The sequence below is a fragment of the Diprion similis genome, chromosome 9 (assembly GCF_021155765.1).
Source record: "Diprion similis isolate iyDipSimi1 chromosome 9, iyDipSimi1.1, whole genome shotgun sequence".
Lineage (NCBI taxonomy): Eukaryota > Metazoa > Arthropoda > Insecta > Hymenoptera > Diprionidae > Diprion > Diprion similis.
In genome coordinates, this window is record NC_060113.1 from 1,433,894 (window position 1) to 1,457,799 (window position 23,906).

Here is a 23,906-nt window from a genome sequence, read left to right on the forward strand (position 1 = left end):
GATTGTTGTTCTATATATACATACGTATATTATTCTTCATAACTTGGGAGAAAATAATTTGAAAAAAAAAAAACAAATAAAATAAATAAATAAATAGAATAAATAAATATGTAAACAAATTCACGTATTTTCAATCTATTAATTATAGGTATAAACTTTTCGTGTTGTTGTTGTTATTATTATAAACCGTGGAAGGTAGAGTAATGCTGTAGGATGACAATAATAATAAAAATAACAACAACAACAACAATAATAATAATAATTTATTTTATTACTGGGTGTAGGATGGACGAAATGTACAGTATTATGTAGATTCGGTTCATGATTCACACTGAGGCGTTTCAATTCCTAATCTTTGGGATTGTTTCCGCCAGGCAACCTGCATCCGGGCAAAACGAGATTCTGCAAGTTTGATTAGAATAATTATAATATACGCGTGTTGACAAATATTGCAAAGGAAACAGTTTCGAGATTCGCGTTCGCTCACACTCCAGGTTTTTCGAAGTTCATAAAGAGTGAAAGAAAAAAGATTCGAATATCCAATTCGAATTTCGAACTAGATAGATGTATACAGATTCGTGATCAACGATTCTAAAGCCCTCGAATACCGTGTTGGATGAAAATATGAGGATTTTTTTTCTTGAAATTTTTAACCACTAAAATGTATTCGCCATTACAAATTTTGGAAGTCCTTGATCTTGGGTTCGTTATCGGTGGTTTGAAAAAAACTTCGCCTACGAATTTCTACCGAAATTGGAATATTTTTTGGATTTTTGTGTTTTTTTTTTTCCCATCATATTGGATCCACATTTTGGATTTCCCAATCTAACCTCAGATTCGTGATCAGTTATCTCAAAAAAAAAAAAAAAAAAAAGAAGTTTTTTTCAACATTCTACTCGGTAAAAAACGCGATCTGAATTTTATTTCACAATTTTTTATCAAGCCGTTTATTTTTTTTTTTTTTTTTTTTTATCAATATTTCAAGTCGATTGCGAATGCCCGTTTTTTTTTTTTTTTTAATCTGAAAAAATTCTCAAAAATTCTGTCAATCACACAAAACACCTCCAGTTAAGGAAAACGTTGGCCCAATTTTTTATCCATTTTTTTTTTTTTTTTTTTTATCCACCGTTTTATACACCGTTCTACCGATATCTCTTTCAATTATATAGATATTATTATTATTATTGAAAATACTTGCACGTAGGTGAAAAATCGTTCACTTATGGATGACCATCTTCTATAACGTAATTCGGATTATAAAACACGTACATAATATAATATACGTACGTATCTTTCGCTTCGAGCGGAATTTAAAAATCACCTTCCGTACGTGCGGTGTTAAAATGCCTATGGAATAATTGAATGAGATTCAATTATATTATTCAAGTTCGTGATTTCAATGCGAAACACTCCGTTTGCAGATTTAATCACTTATTTTTACCTCCATTGTTATTATTGTTGTTATTATTATGATTACTATTATTACTATTTAAACGAACGCTTGGTATAATTTTAACACAAAATTGTCGTTACATTGTTGTTATGTTTTTCACTTTCAGGTGCTACAAAAGAAATCGGTACAGCACTGACAAGGATATGTCTACGTCACAAAGCAGTCGAGGCTCGAATGAAAACGTTCACAAGGTAATGAAAAAACGTAAAAAAAAAAACAAAAAACAAAAAACAAATAACAGATCATTAATTCGTACTTTGTACGATAAATTATTGATTTGATTGGTTTCATTGTGTTTTCTTTTTCTTGCCCCCCCCCCTCCCCCCCCCCCCTCAATTTGACGTAGATTAACAATTATACGTATACATATATGCAAAGTATGTAAATGCATACGTAATAAAAAGAAAAAAAATCATAAACACTTTAAGTATTTTACCGAATATGCAAAATAATATATATATATATATATATATATATATATATATATTGATATATTTTTGATCGATGGGATGATAAATATTTATATAGATTTGGAATGTTAAATAAATAAATTAGGTTTTTGGGTCTGAGAAACTGAGAAACGGAGAGAATTTTAAAAGAAAGAAAAACTAACGAAATTAAACGCACCTACTTTTTTTTTGTTTTCTTATTTAGTTTTTTTTTCCTAGGCCGTGCAATTTCATTCAAATCAATGTCAGGATAGACGACGACGACGACTATGTTTAACTCTGGCAAATATACTGATTTCACATACACGTATATGTATACCGTATACTATTTACACTCGTATCTGTTTACACGCGTGCTGCATAAAATCTCGCACCTCTTCAATATATATATATATATGTGTGTGTAAATTATTATAACACTTGTTTCGTACAACGAATTTATTTATTTCATTACATTATAGCTGGCGCTACACGTTACTTTTGGCCACTTTCCGTTACGTAAAAAAATACAACAATTTTAACGAAATATATATTCATTCCGAGATCCGTTTTTCAATTGTTCAACTATACGATATACTAATTTGAAGGTTGAAAAAATTTTGATTTTGATTTTAGTTTTTTTTTTTTTTTTTTTTTTTTTAATTTTAATTCCAATTTTCAACTATTCGTCGAAACTTCAAATCGATGGATAAAAAATAAAACTTGTCGCTATCTGTAATCAGTATATTCTACTATTATTTAATTACACTTCAGGGTTGTTAAATTTATATAGGCTAACGATAATTTCAATCGCGTGTTGTTGTAAGGAAAAATAATAAACAAAAAATTGTCTCATCTATTTTGAAAATAAAGAAAAACAAGGAACGGTTTTATATTTTCCTTATTAGTGTAGACAATTTTCTCAACACACGGTTTAACGTCTATGCTATGTAGGTTATTAAATATCATTATTTACAATAATACGTTTTCATTACGATTCTCCATGTATACATGTATACATATATACATGTACACCGTTATTAATTAATTACTAATCACACGTAATATACATAAATAATATTATTAGTATAATATTTCATGTACGTACAGAGAGAGAGAGAGAGAGAGAGAGAGAGACTTGAATCGATTCTAACAGCTTTGATATTCCTAGAAAATTTATACGTAATACATACATTTATCGATGCAGCAGCGGTAGAAAATTTACCGTCACTTGTGCTTATTATACTATATATATATATATAGTACAATATGCATATGCCCATATGACGGCTATTTGTTGCGTTTTTGTTGATTTTCCTTATAAAGCTTTTACTTTGTTTATTTACACGAGGTCGTGCTACACAGCCCCTTTATTGCATTTTCACTACTGCAGTATGTTAAATATTTTACACACGACGTTAATAATAATAATTGTAATAATAATAATAATAACAACGATGTATAGATAGTAGTGAAGGAGTCGTTTGAAACTGTCTGTACGATTCACCTGGTTTACATTCATGCTAATTTCCTGCAGATATATTATCTTATGTATTATTTGTTTTTATTAATTTACTTAACGTTTTCGGACTTCGACGGTTTTTTTTTTTTTTTTTTTTTTTAAATTTTTATTTTTTTTTCATCTTTTATTTCTTGCTCTCTGTATGTACACACGTAACATTTTCTTCTTTCTTTTTTTATTTCCTCCTCTCCTTCGACGCAGCGCCATCATGGAATGCCTCGTTATGCCGCTTCAGGAGAAACTTGAGGATTGGAAGAAATCACTGGTCAATTTGGACAAGGAGCACGCTAAAGGTGAGTTTTAAAAAAAAAACTAAGCGAATTTCGATTTATACACTTATATTTCGTCTTTCTTCTTCTTTTTCTTCTTCTTCGTTTTGCAGACTCACGTTACACGCACGTACAACAATGCATTGCGCGTAACGCGATTTAATTATACAACATTAATATACGTGTATATATATTATATATAAATTATTACACGAGGGAAATATTCAATCGTCTATTTTAATTAACGAACGCGCAGCAGAGAGAATAAGAGGAGGTCTGCGTAAAAAGCAAGGGAAAAAAACTTAAAAACTTAAAAACTTGAAAAAAAAAAAAAAAAAAACAAGAACGAAAAAAAAAAGAAAGCACAACCGTGCAAAAACTAGTCGAGCAAGTTTTCATTTTTAAAACCACGTATAGAAAGAAGAGAAAAAAAAAATTTAAACAAAAATTAATTTTTGCCGCCACCACCTCCACCGCCGTCCTAAAGAAAAAAATTGAAACTTTATGTAGTGGAAAGAAAATAATGATAAAAAAAAAAAAAACAAAAACAAAAAGTGCGTGCAGGTGTGAAATTTCATCTTGTACACTTGTTCTTATGGTTATTTTTACACCCACCTCTAATATATTATACGATATATATATATATATATATATATATATATATATATATATATGTATGCATACCTATATGGCGAATATGTACCTGGTTTACATGGTCGAGAGAGCAACTTCCGGTTGATCAAAGTCAATTAGGGAAGGGTTCAACTGGTGTAATAATTGGAGGTACCTTGGTGTGCCCTTTATTGGCCATCCAGCCGCTGCTTCTTCTTCTTCTTCTTCTTCTGCACCACCACCACCACCACCACCACCACCACCACCACCACCACCACCACCACCACCACCCGGAGTTCAATTCGACCCTTGCGGGGTTCTTCGACTCTCGTTTCCGATCTGGAAACCCTTGCGCGCTCGCTCTTTTCTCTTTTCTCTTTTCTCTTTTCTCTTTTCTCTTTTCTCTTTTCTCTTTCCTCCTTCCTCTTTTCATCCCCTTTTACCTATTTTGCGCCCCTAGTCGCATGATTACCAAGATGCCCGCCGCTAGGGGAAAACCCGACTCGATTCATTCTAAGAGGGAAATTCGCCCCTCTTGCGCACTTATACACTTTTATACTCTTTCTTTTTATTTTATTTTTTTTCCCATTTCTTTTACTTTTCTTCCTATTGTTCACTCGCCTGTATGGAGGAACGGTGCAAGTCGATCTTTGAGCTGCTCGTGATTCGGGAGTGAGGTCAGACAAAATGTGAAATTGCTGAGGGTAAAGAAATTGCATAGAATTTTCAAATAGACGAAAATTCGATTCTCGTAGAATTTTGAAATTTTGAAATGGGACAAGTTTGGATAAGACAAGTGCGTGCGGAATTGTTGGAATTCTGACTACACAATTTATTCTTTCACATTTGGAATTTGGATATTTCGAAATTCCGTTTAGCCGGGGCGGGGTGGAGTCCCGGAAACGCTTAATTACGAATTATTTTCTGGCGAAACTTTTGAAGTAAAGAAATCAAATCTTGAAGAAACAACAAAGTTTCGAATTGTCGGAAGTTACGATGTAGAGCAAAGTTCGGATTGAGAAAAAATTTTGAAAAAAATTAACTTTCTATTCAGTAAAATTTCAAATTCTTATAATATGAAAATACAAATATATATTTGACTAAAAATTTTAAACTACACGTTTATTCATTTTCACTCTTAACATTATAAAATATTATTCGAATGATAATGTCATTCAAACTTATCAACGTACTAAATTAAAAAAATAACAAACTAATAAAAATAAAACATATAAAAATTTATATACATATAAAATATTTATATACATATTATATAATTGAATTGTTTATTTATTTATTTATTTATTCATTCATTAATGTATTTATTTATTAATACAATACCAATATCAAAAGTACCTCAACCTAATTCCTTGTAATTTTATTCAAACTGCCGATTGGCAACGTGCGGTTCATAGACGAAGTGAAGTACATAGTTTATATAGAATTGGAGAGTCGCACTATTCTCACGACCTTTCAATTTCAAACCCGTCTCTTTGAAACATTTATCACGGTTGTACATCTCCTACATCGCGCTCTACTAAAATGCCGCGATCCTTCCAAGTCCTTGGTTTATACCGTGAATATATATTTATATGCCTATACACACACAGACATCGGCTTTAGTATTTGGTGAAACTGAACATCGTGTACGACGTGATATTATTTCTCGTTTCCTCTCCGTTATAAGATAAAAGTTTCCGTTTTAATACGACTAAACGGTCATTGCGCGATCTCTTATATATCTATATATATATACACACACATACATATACAGTCATATTGCACAATTTACAACGAAAAGTTTATCCACTTGTGTTGCTTCACTGTCCAGAATCCAGGAATATTATTTTGCAAGTATTCCGGTAGTTTAAAGAACTCGGTGAATCTTGTGATTTATATCCTTGTTGTCAACTTATTATTATTATTATTATTGTTGTTGTTGTTGTTATTTGTCTGTTTATTACCGCTAGAAACATTCAACTTTATTGGTCGAGGTCAAGTATTTCGATGCAAATTAAAAAATATATAGGTATAACCGATGCGGTGATGATGTTACTGCTGCATGCATGCTCGGTTAGCTAATCGCGTATTGATTTTTTTCTTCTTTCTTTTTATTCGTTTTATTTATCTACGCCTAAATAACATCTGCTTATGGACGGATTACCAAAGGATTATTCATTTCTATTTTTGAACAGACTATAGAGAGAGTATAGTGGGCATGTCGATCGATTCTGCATGATAAATAAATAAATAAAGCGTCGAAATTCAGGAGAGACAAAGCAAAGAGAGAGAAAGGCGGAACAGAAGATCGCTATTTTATTTATAATTAGGTTTATTTAGTTGGTCAGATTTATTGGTTGTAATATAAGGGTTAAAATCATTAATTGTTATACTATAAAAAAATCGTAAAGTGGTGATGGTGGTGGTAACTGAAAAATAAATTCACAACTCAATTTTTTTCTTTTTTTTTTTTTGCTTCTCTTCTTTCGTTCCGAGTTAAATGTTCAGACACGTGGGCTGATAACGCGAACGAAAGTCGTTGAAGAAACGAGAAAACGAAGAATGCAAGAAGAAGAAGAAGAAGAAAAAAAATGAAAGAAAGAGAGCCTGCATATATATATTTTTTTTTCTTGTCGTCTTATTTTTTCAATGCCTTTTTCTTGTTTTCGGACTAGATAAAAAAAAAAGTTTTCCTCCTTTTTGTCGCTTTGAAAAGACGTCGGATATGCGTATAATTTTATGAATGATTAATATGCTAATAGAAGGCTCAGTTATTACGAATTCCCCTAGTAGGCCTTTCACCCCTCTTGCTGATGATGATGCTGCTGCGGCTGCTGCTGCTGCTGGAGGGAAAGAGACGAATGCACGTTAGAATATATATAATAATGTAGTGTGCAGGAAACGTGACACTGCAGGCAACCCCTTTGCGTTTTAAATACAAATAACAATGAATCATCTTTCAACGCGCCCATGCCTACCTACATCCTAGATAAGCAGGGTGCGTTACAATAATGACATTTTCACATGCTAAAGGCACCATCGTGTGCACACGTTATTTTAGGGGTTGAACAACCCCTTTTGTAGCCTAAGGCGGCAGCGACGATACCTAGGCTGAAATTGTGCTGTTCGAAAAACTTGGGTAGTCATATTAAATTTTATTTTGATACTCGGAGATAACGCGAATATAAGGAAAAGAGATCATTTCTGCACTTTTTTTTAACTTTAAATGGCAGCAATTTATACCTAATATAGTTTAAAGAAATTGGAATGTTGTAATTTTTTGTTTTTTAATCTTTAATGTACATCCAACTTTTGGATACAACTTTTTAGAAAACAGTTTTTCTTTATCGGCATGCTTCTTTCTATTCCAGAATACAAAAAAGCAAAAACAGAACTGAAAAAACGATCGACGGATACTCTGCGGCTGCAGAAAAAGAAGGCTCGAAAGATTCACGGACAGGCTCAGGGACAATGTACCGGCGGTGATTTGGAACTGTGTAAACTGCTCGAGTCATCGGCAGCAGTAGTAAGGGAAAAACGAATCAGTTTGGAAGAAACTGAGAGGAAAGCTGTGAGAGCCGCTCTCGTCGAGGAACGCGGTCGTTTTTGTTTACTCGCCAGGTTCCTTAAACCTGTATTGGTCAGTATCGAATTTGGAGAGAGATTATTGTTAGAATAAAATCATTCTCGTAAAGAACTAATTAATAATTGTGATTTATAATTAGGACGAAGAAATCGCTATGCTCATGGAGTTGACACACCTTCAAGAAGTATCCGATCAATTGCAGAGGCATACAGCTTCGCCAAATCACTTACCGCCTGCCTCCGAACAGGTAATTGTAATCTTAATTTCCATAGCTGTTTGTGCTTTTAATATACCGTCCACATTTTCGTGTTCATTTTATATTAAGCTTTGCGTGTCTTTCAGGTGATCTCGGATATCAAGGGATGCGACACAACACAGTGGTCGCTGACCACGCCACCTTCCAGTCCCTCGTTGTCTTTGGGATCACGAAAGAGTTCTATGTGCTCCATCAGTTCGCTGACCAGCAGCAGCAGCGGCTCGTGCAAAAGTCATCCAAGTCCTTCCGGACATCCCTGGCACAGATCTTTGTCTCAGGTAAAGAATTAACCGTGTTTATCAGTTCGTTCGCATTGTCCGGTTCTTTCTGTATCTCAGTATTGTAAATGCTATAGTTGTTACTTCCCTACTCGGCATTGTATATTGTAGAATTCGTTCATCTCTTCTTTTCATTCGCCAGCGATTCTAGCGACATACTTGAAACTCGTTGGTTTCGTTATACATATTTATTGATTTATTTTTTTCGTTGTTTAATTATTATTAATTTATTAGCAGCATGCACGAAAGAGTTTTTAGCGTATGTTAGTATTATCGCATTTAGATGAATTTCAATTCACTTTTTTCTTCTGCTTTTTCAACATCTATTTTGTTAACACACTAAGAGAGAAACGGAGGATATATGCATATTATTTATTCAATAATTTATCATTTATTTATTTTATGCTTATATTTTATGAGTTTATTTAAAGTCAGTGTCGCTATAGCTTAGCAAATGAATGCAAGTAGTTGATGTTGTACTGTGTAGCCTGTTGGTGTATCTGTAAGGCCAATCAGCACAAGTGGGATGGTCACAATGCGCCACTTGGCCAGTGGATGTTCACGAGATTCTGGGTTCACTTCTCAAGATACTCTATATGCTCAACCGATCACTGAACATCAGGTAAAAAATATTCGATAGAAATATTAATACTATCTTTCTGGCTAATGTACATTGTATTTTTTATTCTTAAGTTGATTCGTTTTTTTGTGTAATTAAGTTGACTTTTTTTTATACAATGAGAAGGACAAACTGCATTTTCTTTGTAAAACGAAACGTGAAATTAAAGCCTCTTCTTCTTTTAAACACATTTTCATTGTGTGACATTCAATATAAATTGCGTTCAATAACAAACATTTGTTTCTAGGTATCCAATGTATCTTCCCATAGTAACCAGAGTACAGGATCGACTACGATGAGGCCTGTGACGACTTCTACATGGCCAGATCTACAGGAGTCTTCCATTCAATTCGACAGGCAAAGCCAAAATGTGGTCAACGAACGACCGCATACTATATCTTCCGGTGAGATGATGATGTTTCTGTCTTTGAATATATGGATTTGATATTCTTGGCAGTTGATGTTATCAAACTTTCTTAATAGAAAAATTGGAAATGAAAAGTATTGAATCTGTTTCAGCGTATGAAAAAGGACATCACCAACGTCCCGCGCTTAGTGTTTACACCTTCCAAGCACCAGAGGGGACTGGCACAGGCACAACCTGCTGTCACAGTCAACCGGCGTCTCCAGTATCATCGTCTTCGTCGTGTTCGTCTTCGAACCAACAACACACTCATTTACAAAATCAACAAAATCGTGTGCAAATGAGAAATAACAGGCCACCAATACCGAGCCGCTGCTCTAGCCTTGAACGGCCCGTTGTTCCGGCAAAAAATGAACCGCCGGGAAGTCCCAGGGGAAAACCTAAGCTACCTTTGCCCGCACACTTAGCCAAAGGTTTATATTGACTCATATTTTGATTTCTAATTACACCACTTTGTTGCGAATCGACTGGATCTAAACTTGTCAAAAATGATTTTCAGAATTGACTACACATCAGCTTCAGCAACCGATGTACGTTAATATGCACGAACTGGCTAACCTGGCTGCTAGTCGTGCCCAGGAAATGCAACAACTTCCACCTCCACCACCGCCAACTTCTGGCGCCATTAGTGATAAGGTATGTGTACTGGTGGAGCAGAGTTTGATTTACCTTCTTGCGATTTACTGGTTTCAAGACTTTTCAATAATTATTTATCATAGGCCGATGCTCCGGAAAAGGATGGTGGCAGTTTAACGTCTGAGTCCAGTCTGGAGTCTAGCAGTGGTTACGGTAGTCAGACAACTCTTCCTCACGTTCAACAGCTTTCCCAAAATCCATCTCAAGGAGCTGAGGAAGAAAATACAAGCAATCAACAGGAGAAAGGTACGGAATTTTGGTCGCATATTTGAACATGCATCATTGTAGCTCCGAACATTCATTTCGCACGTATTAGAAAGCATTTTTGCATTAAATGCAGATATTTGGAACGTGATGGTATGATGTTGAGTGTTTTTGTTTGTTATTTTTTTTCATTTTGAGATGTGGATAAAAATTGAAAATTTTGTTGTTTTCCGTGTCTGATATCATATTAGTAATTATTTTGTCGAGCATTTCATTGTTGTCCAGCTTTTTTTTTATGACTTGTCTTGAATGGCTTATATGCTCTGCATGTGTTTGTGTAGTTGCTATGGACAACGAAGAACGTTCTGGTTTCGAGTGTATTTTGCGACATCAGAATGCTACGAACGTATCATCACGTCGTCCAGTGTCCATGAGTGGTGAGTCCTGCATCCCCATATTCTGCTTTCATCTTGCGGCCTATTTACACATCATTACTACTGTAATGTTACGAGCATGAACAATCACTATGGTTATTTAAAAATTAGGATTTGATGGACTGTTACAAATAAAATGTGTTGAAACTTTGATATAAATTTTCAATAATTGATAACCGTAGGTGCATGCGAGTTTTTTTTTTTTTTTTAAGCATAAGTAAAATAAGGCTATTGTAAAGGAAATGCAAATGCTTCAGGCTTTATATTTAGCTTATGTTACATATGCAGGCTTCACAGTGGTTCCCCTTTTTCTCTGACGTTACCCTAATTCTTTTCCATTTTCCCTTGAAAACCACATATTTTTAATGATTTCTGAAATAGATAAGCAAATATGACAGCCGTATTTTCAATCAAATTGGCAATGAAAACTTTTTGTGAGACTTCAGATGTAAGCTAATATATGAAAATGTATAAAATCTCCAAAATTGCGCCAGAAACATCACGATTTCATGTCATTTCTTTACCTTTCCGCAAGACAAAAGGGTTTTGCGTGTTTTTGTTCAGGACTGAATGTAGATTGTGGCTATTATGCCGTTTTGCGCATTTGAAATCTATCGACTTAAATTGTAAGTCCACGTCGGAAAAGTGTAGCGTCCGCTGATTTGCTTTTTTCTTCGTGAATGTGAAAGAATTTTGAAAACTTTATACGGTCTTATTTTGAGTTGAACCGTCCTCTGTTTCCCCTCGAAAAACCTGAATTAAGCTCCGTGAAGCCAGCATGATTTAGAAAAACGAAATAATTTTCGCCAAGATCAAATGTTGCAGACAATGCTAAGAAAACTTCTTTCGTTATTTTTCGGTTACCGGTCGTTTTTTCGTAATTTAACTGCCTTTGGTCCTAGGCTATTTTTTATGTATTTTCTGGGTTCCTGGGGGATCGATTAGTCTAAGAGGGGGCATACATATCGATTCCGACACAATAGATTCTTTTGCCAAAAAAGAGTAAGGCTAACCCCTTTGGATTTTTTTTTTGAAATTTTCGACTGATTTGAAGAATGCTAAAAACTGATCTTTCATGCTCTACTCCGACGTGATTTTGCGAAAGAAATCAATTGCATGCAGTCCCAATACCCTGCGAGCAAATTATCAAAAGTAACAGTCGAAGAACGGAAGTTCCGTTTTTTCAGTTTTGCTGCTGCTGGTCATTCCTCCGTCATTTCTCTGCTGTTGATCCTACATTAATTTCATTGTGTTTTCTGGTTTCCTGGAGGTTCAATAGGTCGAGCGAGGGTCATACAAATCGATTCTGAGACTATGGATTTTTCTGCCAAAATGAAAGTAGGGCTAACCCCTCTGGATTTTTGGCGAAAATTTCGACGACTTTGAAAAGTGCTGCAATTAATTCTTTCAGGCACTATTCCGACGTAATTTTGCGAGAGGAATCGATTAAGCGCAGTCCCAATACGCTGCGAGCAACGGATCAAAAGTTACAGGCGAAAAACTGCTTATTTTCGTCCTCATTTCTCTGCTGTTGGTCCTACGCTCTTTTTCGTGTGTTTTTTGAGTTCCTGGGGGTCGATTTACTCCGGAAAGGGTCATACAAATCGATTCCAAGACAAAAGATTTTTCGGCCAAAAAAAATCCAAGGCTAACCCCTTTGCATTTTTGGTGAAAATTTCGACGACTTTGAAAAGTGCTGCAATTAATTCTTTCAGGCACTATTCCGACGTAATTTTGCGAGAGGAATCGATTAAGCGCAGTCCCAATACGCTGCGAGCAACGGATCAAAAGTTACAGGCGAAAAACTGCTTATTTTCGTCCTCATTTCTCTGCTGTTGGTCCTACGCTCTTTTTCGTGTGTTTTTTGAGTTCCTGGGGGTCGATTTACTCCGGAAAGGGTCATACAAATCGATTCCAAGACAAAAGATTTTTCGGCCAAAAAAAATCCAAGGCTAACCCCTTTGCATTTTTGGTGAAAATTTCGACGACTTTGAAAAGTGCTGCAATTAATTCTTTCAGGCACTATTCCGACGTAATTTTGCGAGAGGAATCGATTAAGCGCAGTCCCGAAACGCTGCGAGCAACGGATCAAAAGTTACAGGCGAAAAACTGCTTATTTTCGTCCTCATTTCTCTGCTGTTGGTCCTACGCTCTTTTTCGTGTGTTTTTTGAGTTCCTGGGGGTCGATTTACTCCGGAAAGGGTCATACAAATCGATTCCAAGACAAAAGATTTTTCGGCCAAAAAAAATCCAAGGCTAACCCCTTTGCATTTTTGGTGAAAATTTCGACGACTTTGAAAAGTGCTGCAATTAATTCTTTCAGGCACTATTCCGACGTAATTTTGCGAGAGGAATCGATTAAGCGCAGTCCCAATACGCTGCGAGCAACGGATCAAAAGTTACAGGCGAAAAACTGCTTATTTTCGTCCTCATTTCTCTGCTGTTGGTCCTACGCTCTTTTTCGTGTGTTTTTTGAGTTCCTGGGGGTCGATTTACTCCGGAAAGGGTCATACAAATCGATTCCAAGACAAAAGATTTTTCGGCCAAAAAAAATCCAAGGCTAACCCCTTTGCATTTTTGGTGAAAATTTCGACGACTTTGAAAAGTGCTGCAATTAATTCTTTCAGGCACTATTCCGACGTAATTTTGCGAGAGGAATCGATTAAGCGCAGTCCCAATACGCTGCGAGCAACGGATCAAAAGTTACAGGCGAAAAACTGCTTATTTTCGTCCTCATTTCTCTGCTGTTGGTCCTACGCTCTTTTTCGTGTGTTTTTTGAGTTCCTGGGGGTCGATTTACTCCGGAAAGGGTCATACAAATCGATTCCAAGACAAAAGATTTTTCGGCCAAAAAAAATCCAAGGCTAACCCCTTTGCATTTTTGGTGAAAATTTCGACGACTTTGAAAAGTGCTGCAATTAATTCTTTCAGGCACTATTCCGACGTAATTTTGCGAGAGGAATCGATTAAGCGCAGTCCCAATACGCTGCGAGCAACGGATCAAAAGTTACAGGCGAAAAACTGCTTATTTTCGTCCTCATTTCTCTGCTGTTGGTCCTACGCTCTTTTTCGTGTGTTTTTTGAGTTCCTGGGGGTCGATTTACTCCGGAAAGGGTCATACAAATCGATTCCAAGACAAAAGATTTTTCGGCCAAAAAAAATCCAAGGCTAACCCCTTTGCATTTTTGGTGAAAATTTCGACGACTTTGAAAAGTGCTGCAATTAATTCTTTCAGGCACTATTCCGACGTAATTTTGCGAGAGGAATCGATTAGGCGCAGTCCCAATACGCTGCGAGCAACGGATCAAAAGTTACAGGCGAAAAACTGCTTATTTTCGTCCTCATTTCTCTGCTGTTGGTCCTACGCTCTTTTTCGTGTGTTTTTTGAGTTCCTGGGGGTCGATTTACTCCGGAAAGGGTCATACAAATCGATTCCAAGACAAAAGATTTTTCGGCCAAAAAAAATCCAAGGCTAACCCCTTTGCATTTTTGGTGAAAATTTCGACGACTTTGAAAAGTGCTGCAATTAATTCTTTCAGGCACTATTCCGACGTAATTTTGCGAGAGGAATCGATTAAGCGCAGTCCCAATACGCTGCGAGCAACGGATCAAAAGTTACAGGCGAAAAACTGCTCATTTTCGTCCTCATTTCTCTGCTGTTGGTCCTACGCTCTTTTTCGTGTGTTTTTTGAGTTCCTGGGGGTCGATTTACTCCGGAAAGGGTCATACAAATCGATTCCAAGACAAAAGATTTTTCGGCCAAAAAAAATCCAAGGCTAACCCCTTTGCATTTTTGGTGAAAATTTCGACGACTTTGAAAAGTGCTGCAATTAATTCTTTCAGGCACTATTCCGACGTAATTTTGCGAGAGGAATCGATTAAGCGCAGTCCCAATACGCTGCGAGCAACGGATCAAAAGTTACAGGCGAAAAACTGCTTATTTTCGTCCTCATTTCTCTGCTGTTGGTCCTACGCTCTTTTTCGTGTGTTTTTTGAGTTCCTGGGGGTCGATTTACTCCGGAAAGGGTCATACAAATCGATTCCAAGACAAAAGATTTTTCGGCCAAAAAAAATCCAAGGCTAACCCCTTTGCATTTTTGGTGAAAATTTCGACGACTTTGAAAAGTGCTGCAATTAATTCTTTCAGGCACTATTCCGACGCAATTTTGCGAGAGGAATCGATTAAGCGCAGTCCCAATACGCTGCGAGCAACGGATCAAAAGTTACAGGCGAAAAACTGCTTATTTTCGTCCTCATTTCTCTGCTGTTGGTCCTACGCTCTTTTTCGTGTGTTTTTTGAGTTCCTGGGGGTCGATTTACTCCGGAAAGGGTCATACAAATCGATTCCAAGACAAAAGATTTTTCGGCCAAAAAAAATCCAAGGCTAACCCCTTTGCATTTTTGGTGAAAATTTCGACGACTTTGAAAAGTGCTGCAATTAATTCTTTCAGGCACTATTCCGACGTAATTTTGCGAGAGGAATCGATTAGGCGCAGTCCCAATACGCTGCGAGCAACGGATCAAAAGTTACAGGCGAAAAACTGCTTATTTTCGTCCTCATTTCTCTGCTGTTGGTCCTACGCTCTTTTTCGTGTGTTTTTTGAGTTCCTGGGGGTCGATTTACTCCGGAAAGGGTCATACGAATCGATTCCAAGACAAAAGATTTTTCGGCCAAAAAAAATCCAAGGCTAACCCCTTTGCATTTTTGGTAAAAATTTCGACGACTTTGAAAAGTGCTGCAATTAATTCTTTCAGGCACTATTCCGACGTATTTTTGCGAGAGGAATCGATTAAGCGCAGTCCCAATACGCTGCGAGCAACGGATCAAAAGTTACAGGCGAAAAACTGCTTATTTTCGTCCTCATTTCTCTGCTGTTGGTCCTACGCTCTTTTTCGTGTGTTTTTTGAGTTCCTGGGGGTCGATTTACTCCGGAAAGGGTCATACAAATCGATTCCAAGACAAAAGATTTTTCGGCCAAAAAAAATCCAAGGCTAACCCCTTTGCATTTTTGGTGAAAATTTCGACGACTTTGAAAAGTGCTGCAATTAATTCTTTCAGGCACTATTCCGACGTAATTTTGCGAGAGGAATCGATTAAGCGCAGTCCCAATACGCTGCGAGCAACGGATCAAAAGTTACAGGCGAAAAACTGCTCATTTTCGTCCTCATTTCTCTGCTGTTGGTCCTACGCTCTTTTTCGTGTGTTTTTTGAGTTCCTGGGGGTCGATTTACTCCGGAAAGGGTCATACAAATCGATTCCAAGACAAAAGATTTTTCGGCCAAAAAAAATCCAAGGCTAACCCCTTTGCATTTTTGGTGAAAATTTCGACGACTTTGAAAAGTGCTGCAATTAATTCTTTCAGGCACTATTCCGACGTAATTTTGCGAGAGGAATCGATTAAGCGCAGTCCCAATACGCTGCGAGCAACGGATCAAAAGTTACAGGCGAAAAACTGCTTATTTTCGTCCTCATTTCTCTGCTGTTGGTCCTACGCTCTTTTTCGTGTGTTTTTTGAGTTCCTGGGGGTCGATTTACTCCGGAAAGGGTCATACAAATCGATTCCAAGACAAAAGATTTTTCGGCCAAAAAAAATCCAAGGCTAACCCCTTTGCATTTTTGGTGAAAATTTCGACGACTTTGAAAAGTGCTGCAATTAATTCTTTCAGGCACTATTCCGACGCAATTTTGCGAGAGGAATCGATTAAGCGCAGTCCCAATACGCTGCGAGCAACGGATCAAAAGTTACAGGCGAAAAACTGCTTATTTTCGTCCTCATTTCTCTGCTGTTGGTCCTACGCTCTTTTTCGTGTGTTTTTTGAGTTCCTGGGGGTCGATTTACTCCGGAAAGGGTCATACAAATCGATTCCAAGACAAAAGATTTTTCGGCCAAAAAAAATCCAAGGCTAACCCCTTTGCATTTTTGGTGAAAATTTCGACGACTTTGAAAAGTGCTGCAATTAATTCTTTCAGGCACTATTCCGACGTAATTTTGCGAGAGGAATCGATTAAGCGCAGTCCCAATACGCTGCGAGCAACGGATCAAAAGTTACAGGCGAAAAACTGCTTATTTTCGTCCTCATTTCTCTGCTGTTGGTCCTACGCTCTTTTTCGTGTGTTTTTTGAGTTCCTGGGGGTCGATTTACTCCGGAAAGGGTCATACAAATCGATTCCAAGACAAAAGATTTTTCGGCCAAAAAAAATCCAAGGCTAACCCCTTTGCATTTTTGGTAAAAATTTCGACGACTTTGAAAAGTGCTGCAATTAATTCTTTCAGGCACTATTCCGACGTAATTTTGCGAGAGGAATCGATTAAGCGCAGTCCCAATACGCTGCGAGCAACGGATCAAAAGTTACAGGCGAAAAACTGCTTATTTTCGTCCTCATTTCTCTGCTGTTGGTCCTACGCTCTTTTTCGTGTGTTTTTTGAGTTCCTGGGGGTCGATTTACTCCGGAAAGGGTCATACAAATCGATTCCAAGACAAAAGATTTTTCGGCCAAAAAAAATCCAAGGCTAACCCCTTTGCATTTTTGGTGAAAATTTCGACGACTTTGAAAAGTGCTGCAATTAATTCTTTCAGGCACTATTCCGACGTAATTTTGCGAGAGGAATCGATTAAGCGCAGTCCCAATACGCTGCGAGCAACGGATCAAAAGTTACAGGCGAAAAACTGCTTATTTTCGTCCTCATTTCTCTGCTGTTGGTCCTACGCTCTTTTTCGTGTGTTTTTTGAGTTCCTGGGGGTCGATTTACTCCGGAAAGGGTCATACAAATCGATTCCAAGACAAAAGATTTTTCGGCCAAAAAAAATCCAAGGCTAACCCCTTTGCATTTTTGGTGAAAATTTCGACGACTTTGAAAAGTCCTGCAATTAATTCTTTCAGGCACTATTCCGACGTAATTTTGCGAGAGGAATCGATTAAGCGCAGTCCCAATACGCTGCGAGCAACGGATCAAAAGTTACAGGCGAAAAACTGCTTATTTTCGTCCTCATTTCTCTGCTGTTGGCCCTACGCTCTTTTTCGTGTGTTTTTTGAATTTCTGGGGGTCGATTTACTCCGGAAAGGGTCATACAAATCGATTCCAAGACAAAAGATTTTTCGGCCAAAAAAAATCCAAGGCTAACCCCTTTGCATTTTTGGTAAAAATTTCGACGACTTTGAAAAGTGCTGCAATTAATTCTTTCAGGCACTATTCCGACGTAATTTTGCGAGAGGAATCGATTAAGCGCAGTCCCAATACGCTGCGAGCAACGGATCAAAAGTTACAGGCGAAAAACTGCTTATTTTCGTCCTCATTTCTCTGCTGTTGGTCCTACGCTCTTTTTCGTGTGTTTTTTGAGTTCCTGGGGGTCGATTTACTCCGGAAAGGGTCATACAAATCGATTCCAAGACAAAAGATTTTTCGGCCAAAAAAAATCCAAGGCTAACCCCTTTGCATTTTTGGTGAAAATTTCGACGACTTTGAAAAGTGCTGCAATTAATTCTTTCAGGCACTATTCCGACGTAATTTTGCGAGAGGAATCGATTAAGCGCAGTCCCAATACGCTGCGAGCAACGGATCAAAAGTTACAGGCGAAAAACTGCTTATTTTCGTCCTCATTTCTCTGCTGTTGGTCCTACGCTCTTTTTCGTGTGTTTTTTGAGTTCCTGGGGGTCGATTTACTCCGGAAAGGGTCATACAAATCGATTCCAAGACAAAAGATTTTTCGGCCAAAAAAAATCCAAGGCTAACCCCTTTGCATTTTTGGTGAAAATTTCGACGACTTTGAAAAGTCCTGCAATTAATTCTTTCAGGCACTATTCCGACGTAATTTTGCGAGAGGAATCGATTAAGCGCAGTCCCAATACGCTGCGAGCAACGGATCAAAAGTTACAGGCGAAAAACTGCTTATTTTCGTCCTCATTTCTCTGCTGTTGGCCCTACGCTCTTTTTCGTGTGTTTTTTGAATTTCTGGGGGTCGATTTACTCCGGAAAGGGTCATACAAATCGATTCCAAGACAAAAGATTTTTCGGCCAAAAAAAATCCAAGGCTAACCCCTTTGCATTTTTGGTAAAAATTTCGACGACTTTGAAAAGTGCTGCAATTAATTCTTTCAGGCACTATTCCGACGTAATTTTGCGAGAGGAATCGATTAAGCGCAGTCCCAATACGCTGCGAGCAACGGATCAAAAGTTACAGGCGAAAAACTGCTTATTTTCGTCCTCATTTCTCTGCTGTTGGTCCTACGCTCTTTTTCGTGTGTTTTTTGAGTTCCTGGGGGTCGATTTACTCCGGAAAGGGTCATACAAATCGATTCCAAAACAAAAGATTTTTCGGCCAAAAAAAATCCAAGGCTAACCCCTTTGCATTTTTGGTGAAAATTTCGACGACTTTGAAAAGTGCTGCAATTAATTCTTTCAGGCACTATTCCGACGTAATTTTGCGAGAGGAATCGATTAAGCGCAGTCCCAATACGCTGCGAGCAACGGATCAAAAGTTACAGGCGAAAAACTGCTTATTTTCGTCCTCATTTCTCTGCTGTTGGTCCTACGCTCTTTTTCGTGTGTTTTTTGAGTTCCTGGGGGTCGATTTACTCCGGAAAGGGTCATACAAATCGATTCCAAGACAAAAGATTTTTCGGCCAAAAAAAATCCAAGGCTAACCCCTTTGCATTTTTGGTGAAAATTTCGACGACTTTGAAAAGTCCTGCAATTAATTCTTTCAGGCACTATTCCGACGTAATTTTGCGAGAGGAATCGATTAAGCGCAGTCCCAATACGCTGCGAGCAACGGATCAAAAGTTACAGGCGAAAAACTGCTTATTTTCGTCCTCATTTCTCTGCTGTTGGCCCTACGCTCTTTTTCGTGTGTTTTTTGAATTTCTGGGGGTCGATTTACTCCGGAAAGGGTCATACAAATCGATTCCAAGACAAAAGATTTTTCGGCCAAAAAAAATCCAAGGCTAACCCCTTTGCATTTTTGGTAAAAATTTCGACGACTTTGAAAAGTGCTGCAATTAATTCTTTCAGGCACTATTCCGACGTAATTTTGCGAGAGGAATCGATTAAGCGCAGTCCCAATACGCTGCGAGCAACGGATCAAAAGTTACAGGCGAAAAACTGCTTATTTTCGTCCTCATTTCTCTGCTGTTGGTCCTACGCTCTTTTTCGTGTGTTTTTTGAGTTCCTGGGGGTCGATTTACTCCGGAAAGGGTCATACAAATCGATTCCAAGACAAAAGATTTTTCGGCCAAAAAAAATCCAAGGCTAACCCCTTTGCATTTTTGGTAAAAATTTCGACGACTTTGAAAAGTGCTGCAATTAATTCTTTCAGGCACTATTCCGACGTAATTTTGCGAGAGGAATCGATTAAGCGCAGTCCCAATACGCTGCGAGCAACGGATCAAAAGTTACAGGCGAAAAACTGCTTATTTTCGTCCTCATTTCTCTGCTGTTGGTCCTACGCTCTTTTTCGTGTGTTTTTTGAGTTCCTGGGGGTCGATTTACTCCGGAAAGGGTCATACAAATCGATTCCAAGACAAAAGATTTTTCGGCCAAAAAAAATCCAAGGCTAACCCCTTTGCATTTTTGGTGAAAATTTCGACGACTTTGAAAAGTGCTGCAATTAATTCTTTCAGGCACTATTCCGACGTAATTTTGCGAGAGGAATCGATTAAGCGCAGTCCCAATACGCTGCGAGCAACGGATCAAAAGTTACAGGCGAAAAACTGCTTATTTTCGTCCTCATTTCTCTGCTGTTGGTCCTACGCTCTTTTTCGTGTGTTTTTTGAGTTCCTGGGGGTCGATTTACTCCGGAAAGGGTCATACAAATCGATTCCAAGACAAAAGATTTTTCGGCCAAAAAAAATCCAAGGCTAACCCCTTTGCATTTTTGGTGAAAATTTCGACGACTTTGAAAAGTCCTGCAATTAATTCTTTCAGGCACTATTCCGACGTAATTTTGCGAGAGGAATCGATTAAGCGCAGTCCCAATACGCTGCGAGCAACGGATCAAAAGTTACAGGCGAAAAACTGCTTATTTTCGTCCTCATTTCTCTGCTGTTGGCCCTACGCTCTTTTTCGTGTGTTTTTTGAATTTCTGGGGGTCGATTTACTCCGGAAAGGGTCATACAAATCGATTCCAAGACAAAAGATTTTTCGGCCAAAAAAAATCCAAGGCTAACCCCTTTGCATTTTTGGTAAAAATTTCGACGACTTTGAAAAGTGCTGCAATTAATTCTTTCAGGCACTATTCCGACGTAATTTTGCGAGAGGAATCGATTAAGCGCAGTCCCAATACGCTGCGAGCAACGGATCAAAAGTTACAGGCGAAAAACTGCTTATTTTCGTCCTCATTTCTCTGCTGTTGGTCCTACGCTCTTTTCGTGTGTTTTTTGAGTTCCTGGGGGTCGATTTACTCCGGAAAGGGTCATACAAATCGATTCCAAGACAAAAGATTTTTCGGCCAAAAAAAATCCAAGGCTAACCCCTTTGCATTTTTGGTGAAAATTTCGACGACTTTGAAAAGTGCTGCAATTAATTCTTTCAGGCACTATTCCGACGTAATTTTGCGAGAGGAATCGATTAAGCGCAGTCCCAATACGCTGCGAGCAACGGATCAAAAGTTACAGGCGAAAAACTGCTTATTTTCGTCCTCATTTCTCTGCTGTTGGTCCTACGCTCTTTTTCGTGTGTTTTTTGAGTTCCTGGGGGTCGATTTACTCCGGAAAGGGTCATACAAATCGATTCCAAGACAAAAGATTTTTCGGCCAAAAAAAATCCAAGGCTAACCCCTTTGCATTTTTGGTGAAAATTTCGACGACTTTGAAAAGTGCTGCAATTAATTCTTTCAGGCACTATTCCGACGTAATTTTGCGAGAGGAATCGATTAAGCGCAGTCCCAATACGCTGCGAGCAACGGATCAAAAGTTACAGGCGAAAAACTGCTTATTTTCGTCCTCATTTCTCTGCTGTTGGTCCTACGCTCTTTTTCGTGTGTTTTTTGAGTTCCTGGGGGTCGATTTACTCCGGAAAGGGTCATACAAATCGATTCCAAGACAAAAGATTTTTCGGCCAAAAAAAATCCAAGGCTAACCCCTTTGCATTTTTGGTGAAAATTTCGACGACTTTGAAAAGTGCTGCAATTAATTCTTTCAGGCACTATTCCGACGTAATTTTGCGAGAGGAATCGATTAAGCGCAGTCCCAATACGCTGCGAGCAACGGATCAAAAGTTACAGGCGAAAAACTGCTTATTTTCGTCCTCATTTCTCTGCTGTTGGTCCTACGCTCTTTTTCGTGTGTTTTTTGAGTTCCTGGGGGTCGATTTACTCCGGAAAGGGTCATACAAATCGATTCCAAGACAAAAGATTTTTCGGCCAAAAAAAATCCAAGGCTAACCCCTTTGCATTTTTGGTGAAAATTTCGACGACTTTGAAAAGTGCTGCAATTAATTCTTTCAGGCACTATTCCGACGTAATTTTGCGAGAGGAATCGATTAAGCGCAGTCCCAATACGCTGCGAGCAACGGATCAAAAGTTACAGGCGAAAAACTGCTTATTTTCGTCCTCATTTCTCTGCTGTTGGTCCTACGCTCTTTTTCGTGTGTTTTTTGAGTTCCTGGGGGTCGATTTACTCCGGAAAGGGTCATACAAATCGATTCCAAGACAAAAGATTTTTCGGCCAAAAAAAATCCAAGGCTAACCCCTTTGCATTTTTGGTGAAAATTTCGACGACTTTGAAAAGTGCTGCAATTAATTCTTTCAGGCACTATTCCGACGTAATTTTGCGAGAGGAATCGATTAAGCGCAGTCCCAATACGCTGCGAGCAACGGATCAAAAGTTACAGGCGAAAAACTGCTTATTTTCGTCCTCATTTCTCTGCTGTTGGTCCTACGCTCTTTTTCGTGTGTTTTTTGAGTTCCTGGGGGTCGATTTACTCCGGAAAGGGTCATACAAATCGATTCCAAGACAAAAGATTTTTCGGCCAAAAAAAATCCAAGGCTAACCCCTTTGCATTTTTGGTGAAAATTTCGACGACTTTGAAAAGTGCTGCAATTAATTCTTTCAGGCACTATTCCGACGTAATTTTGCGAGAGGAATCGATTAAGCGCAGTCCCAATACGCTGCGAGCAACGGATCAAAAGTTACAGGCGAAAAACTGCTTATTTTCGTCCTCATTTCTCTGCTGTTGGTCCTACGCTTTTTTTCGTGTGTTTTTTGAGTTCCTGGGGGTCGATTTACTCCGGAAAGGGTCATACAAATCGATTCCAAGACAAAAGATTTTTCGGCCAAAAAAAATCCAAGGCTAACCCCTTTGCATTTTTGGTGAAAATTTCGACGACTTTGAAAAGTGCTGCAATTAATTCTTTCAGGCACTATTCCGACGTAATTTTGCGAGAGGAATCGATTAAGCGCAGTCCCAATACGCTGCGAGCAACGGATCAAAAGTTACAGGCGAAAAACTGCTTATTTTCGTCCTCATTTCTCTGCTGTTGGTCCTACGCTCTTTTTCGTGTGTTTTTTGAGTTCCTGGGGGTCGATTTACTCCGGAAAGGGTCATACAAATCGATTCCAAGACAAAAGATTTTTCGGCCAAAAAAAATCCAAGGCTAACCCCTTTGCATTTTTGGTGAAAATTTCGACGACTTTGAAAAGTCCTGCAATTAATTCTTTCAGGCACTATTCCGACGTAATTTTGCGAGAGGAATCGATTAAGCGCAGTCCCAATACGCTGCGAGCAACGGATCAAAAGTTACAGGCGAAAAACTGCTTATTTTCGTCCTCATTTCTCTGCTGTTGGTCCTACGCTCTTTTTCGTGTGTTTTTTGAGTTCCTGGGGGTCGATTTACTCCGGAAAGGGTCATACAAATCGATTCCAAGACAAAAGATTTTTCGGCCAAAAAAAATCCAAGGCTAACCCCTTTGCATTTTTGGTGAAAATTTCGACGACTTTGAAAAGTGCTGCAATTAATTCTTTCAGGCACTATTCCGACGTAATTTTGCGAGAGGAATCGATTAAGCGCAGTCCCAATACGCTGCGAGCAACGGATCAAAAGTTACAGGCGAAAAACTGCTTATTTTCGTCCTCATTTCTCTGCTGTTGGTCCTACGCTCTTTTTCGTGTGTTTTTTGAGTTCCTGGGGGTCGATTTACTCCGGAAAGGGTCATACAAATCGATTCCAAGACAAAAGATTTTTCGGCCA

The 23,906-nt window shown here is 38.1% G+C and overlaps 1 protein-coding gene across 3 annotated transcripts in view; it reads left to right on the plus strand.

Moving 5' to 3' along the window:
- The window catches only part of LOC124410663 (protein MTSS 2), a 64,861-nt gene that overhangs the window by 24,098 nt on the left and 16,857 nt on the right, over nucleotides 1–23,906 (plus strand). Inside the window, exons 4-14 of one of the 3 annotated variants that reach the window (XM_046889209.1) lie at nucleotides 1,560–1,644; nucleotides 3,605–3,696; nucleotides 7,656–7,924; nucleotides 8,010–8,117; nucleotides 8,213–8,404; nucleotides 8,892–9,026; nucleotides 9,271–9,427; nucleotides 9,543–9,860; nucleotides 9,947–10,083; nucleotides 10,167–10,329; nucleotides 10,629–10,724. In XM_046889209.1, coding sequence (XP_046745165.1) covers nucleotides 1,560–1,644; nucleotides 3,605–3,696; nucleotides 7,656–7,924; nucleotides 8,010–8,117; nucleotides 8,213–8,404; nucleotides 8,892–9,026; nucleotides 9,271–9,427; nucleotides 9,543–9,860; nucleotides 9,947–10,083; nucleotides 10,167–10,329; nucleotides 10,629–10,724 — 1,752 coding nt within the window. The remainder of the gene's footprint in view (nucleotides 1–1,559; nucleotides 1,645–3,604; nucleotides 3,697–7,655; nucleotides 7,925–8,009; nucleotides 8,118–8,212; nucleotides 8,405–8,891; nucleotides 9,027–9,270; nucleotides 9,428–9,542; nucleotides 9,861–9,946; nucleotides 10,084–10,166; nucleotides 10,330–10,628; nucleotides 10,725–23,906) is intronic. The other 2 variants (XM_046889210.1, XM_046889211.1) reach the window with 2 other exon arrangements.